This window comes from Panicum virgatum, chromosome 9N (genome assembly GCF_016808335.1).
Source record: "Panicum virgatum strain AP13 chromosome 9N, P.virgatum_v5, whole genome shotgun sequence".
Lineage (NCBI taxonomy): Eukaryota > Viridiplantae > Streptophyta > Magnoliopsida > Poales > Poaceae > Panicum > Panicum virgatum.
The window spans coordinates 56627681-56631329 of NC_053153.1; the positions used below are offsets into that span (position 1 = coordinate 56627681).

Genomic DNA, 3649 nt, shown 5'->3' on the forward strand with positions numbered 1-3649 from the left:
CCTCTCAATTGATTCCTCCCTGAGGTGAAGGTGATTGCTTCGATTTGTTTTATAATTTCATCTTTATAATTTCTTCCGCCGACCGCCCCTTCCTCGATTGCTTCCATTCCCCTGCTCCTCCCTCGTCGATCGGTTCCCCCCAGTCGATTCGTCGTCGGGATTTGGATTCGTTGCCCTTTTTATTTAATTAATTATTTGCAGAGCCGAGTGTAATCTTCCTTCCCGTGCAGGCAGGCAGGCTGGTCACCATGGGATCTAAGGCACTTTTCTTCCTCTTGCTCCTCTTGCTGCTCTTCGTCCGCCGTCGACCTCGCCACGAAGTTGAGAAGGAGGACGACCCCGCCGCGCCGGAGCACCACCGAAGCGCTTCCGGTGTTGCGGCTCGCGCAAGGAGGAGTTTGGGATGTATCAATTTTGGGATCTATTGATTTTGTATTGGTCAATTCAGTATTTTGTGGTTGAGTTCTTTGAATGATTGTTGCTAACGGTGAGGGATGCGAGTGTAACGGGAGAGGATACGAGGAACAGGAGAGATGCAAGCGGAACGGGCGTGGCAGGCTGGCGGCTGTTGGTATCGGGTGCTAGCCAACCGGTGGCAAAGGAGACCTTAGGCACCGGGTGATTTGCCCGGTGTTCTAGGTAGACCACATTGGTCTCAGTTTCCTAGTACCAGTTGCAAAACCGGTACCTAAGCTCACTTTCAACCGGTGCTGATGGTCCTTTCTCTAGTAGTGTACTGTCGTCTTTCGAGTTATTTGATAGTTAGGCAAGAATAGTTGTTTGTTTTTTGTGAAATATTTAACTCTTCAAAATTCTAACAAACTTTAGAAATTACTGGTAGTCAAAGTTTTCAAAAGCTTGATCCAGTTGTTGTCAAAAAATTGGTTGCATCCTCTCTGTATAGTGTATATATATACTGTGTACATGTAAGTATCCATCATACAACTGGAAAAAAATTAAAAAGGTACAAAAATATGTCTGCATCCAGGCCACCTAGATATTACCAGTGGTCACTTAAAGACCTACTAGTATAGCCACGTAATTACAGAAAACACCCAGCTTTTTTCACCTCAAAAAGTCTCAGGTGTTTTTCCGCAATAACGTATTTTTCCTTAAGCAGACACCACCAACTCACCAAGGTAACCCATACGAACGCGCCACCAAAAAATGTTCGGCTGCAAAAATCCTTCACAGTTCACACCTACTATATACCGGAGCTACCAGCTAGTTACCTTGCCGTGATTCATACGTAGACGGCCGTCACTGTCGATCGATCGAGGCCTAGCTAGTGCCGGTCAGCCCTGCACAGTGATGAGCAAGCTGCTGGAGTCCTCGTCCCCATGGGGCGCCGCAACCTTGACACGCGGCGCCGTGTCGTCTTTCCCACCGCCGTCTCCGTTCACATCGACTCCGGCAAGCACCTGCGCGAGCTCGGCCTGCTTGGCCCAGTCCGTGCGGGAGATGACCACAAGCATCACGGCGACGCAGGCGGCCTGCGCCGCGAGGAGGCCAAGCCAGAGGCCCCGGAAGCCCTGCCCAGCCCAGAACGCCAGCGCCACGGCCACGGGCGTGCCCACGACGTAGAACGCACCGAGGTTGATGTGCGCGCCGTCCCTGGGGCGCGCGCTCCCGCGGAGCACCCCGCAGCCGGTGGTCTGCGGGCAGTTGCCGAGCTCGCACAGCCCCAGGATGGGCAGCACCGACGCCGTGAGCGCCAGGATGGACGCGTCCGCCGTGAACATGCGCGCCCACACGCCGCGCACGGACACGGCGAACAGGCAGGAGGCCAGGCCCTGGAGCGCGCTCAGCGCGAGCCCCGCGCGGGCCGCGGCGCGCGCGGCGCCCGGCCGGTTCGCGCCGAGCTCGTTGCTGACGCGCGTCGACACGCCGAAGCTGAGCGACGACGGAAAGATGTAGAGCAGGGACGTGGTCTGGATGAGCACCCCCATGGACGCCACGGTGGCCTTAGGGTTGGCCAGGAGGCCGCAGAGGAGGATCATGATCTCGTACCACCACCACTCGAGGCAGACGCTGGCGCAGCTCTCGACGGCGAGCCGGGCCAGCCGCACCCACCCGGTAACGTCCTTGAACAGCTTCTCGGAAAGAGTGAAGCCGCCGGTGGTGCGGTGCACGCCGGAGAAGTAGATGTAGGCGAGGAGGAGGAGCACGAGGTGGAGGTTGGCCAGGGCGGAGGCGAGGGCGACGCCTTCGACGCCGAAGCTGAGGACCGAGACGAGGACGTAGTTGACGGGGAGGTGCATGGCGACGGCGAGCACGGCGCAGGCGGTGAGCGGGAGGTTGATGGACTGGGTCCGGAGGTAGATGCGGAGAGGGTGGAGGAACGACTGGAAGAGGAGGTCCGGGAGGCAGAGCAGAATGTAGCGCTGCGCGGCGGCGGCGATCGCCGCGTCCTGGCCGCAGAGCAGGAGCAGCGGCTCCATGTGCGCCCAGAGGAAGGCGACGGGCACGGACACCGCGAGGAGGAGAAGCACCATCCGCTGCATGGTGGCGCCGACGAGGGGGAGGTTCCTGGCGCCCACGGCCTGCCCGCACACCGGCTCCATCCCCGTGGCGAGGCCGGAGAGGACCGAGTGTCCCGTGATGTTGGCGAAGCCGATGGCGAGGGACCCGCCGGCGAGGGCGAGCTCGCCGAGCCGCCCGAGGAAGAGCATCGATATCATCGGCCGGACGTAGAGTATGAGGCCCGTCATGATCATCGGCAATGACAGCCGCAGGATCGACGCGGCCTCGCTCGCCGCGCCGCCCCTGGTCAACGGCGGCCTGTCGGCCAAGACCGACGGCGGCTCCTTCCACGTCGCCGCGTCGTTGACAACGACGACAGCGACGTCCGGAGAGACGACGACCTCATCACCAACCCGACGGCCATCCCCGCCGGCGCCGCCGTCCTTGTTGGCATTGCCCAGGCACGGCGGCAGCAGCTGGCTGAGGAGCCCCTCATACATGGCGGCTGGAAGCTTCTGCCGCTGCACGAGTGCGCGCGCGCGCGGAGCTTTTGGAGGGAAAACAGGGGGAGGTTCAAACGCTGGCAAGAGGCTAAATTTATAGGCGGAAATGGATATGGCCGATCGATGCAAAAGAGCGAGAGGATCCGGGGCTGGGGTTAGTTTTAGACGGGAGCGCTCGTCGTCTAGCCGCGAAGTGGCTGCGTCCAGGCTCGCAGCCGATCTCGGCCGGCCGCGGATCACCACGTACGACGCGCGCACGGGGCGTTGTTGTGTCGCGCGCGGCGCGTAGCAGGTGGTCGACCGAGGACGAGGGGCTTCGGGAAGCTACGCGCGGCGGGCTCAGTTGGATCGCCCCCGGGTGCCCGGATGGAAGGGGACAAATCAGAGGCAGAGCCAGAGGGGGAGAGGGTCAGAGGGGGTGAAGAAGGCCTGAAGCCTCAAGGGGATGAGGAGGGGAGCAGGGTGGGAAGGGTATATATACAGGGATTCAGGCCATGCACGGCTGCTACCATTACCACCATGAAAATTTGTTGTCTAATAATCATGCAACTCATTATGGATTAGATAATGAAAGTCTAGGCTCATTAGATTATATATTTCTGTGAAAAAATAGTACTTTTATAATTCGCTGTCGGGGTTCTGAAGACAGGAAAAGAAGTGGTGGAATGCAAAATGGCTAGCTA

At 59.1% G+C, this 3649-nt stretch overlaps 1 protein-coding gene across 1 annotated transcript; it reads right to left on the reverse strand.

Annotated features, from left to right (window-relative positions):
• Window positions 1–884: 884 nt before the first annotated feature.
• On the reverse strand, window positions 885–3389 carry LOC120687833 (protein DETOXIFICATION 49-like). Its single transcript, XM_039969873.1, has one exon. It carries the CDS (start codon window positions 2961–2963, stop codon window positions 1296–1298), a length of 1668 nt encoding a protein of 555 aa, XP_039825807.1. The 5' UTR covers window positions 2964–3389; the 3' UTR covers window positions 885–1295.
• Window positions 3390–3649: the final 260 nt, after the last annotated feature.

Excerpts from the sequence above, each read along its gene's own strand:
- LOC120687833 (XM_039969873.1), bottom strand. The coding sequence starts at position 2,963 with ATGTATGAGGGGCTCCTCAGCCAGCTGCTGCCGCCGTGCCTGGGCAAT.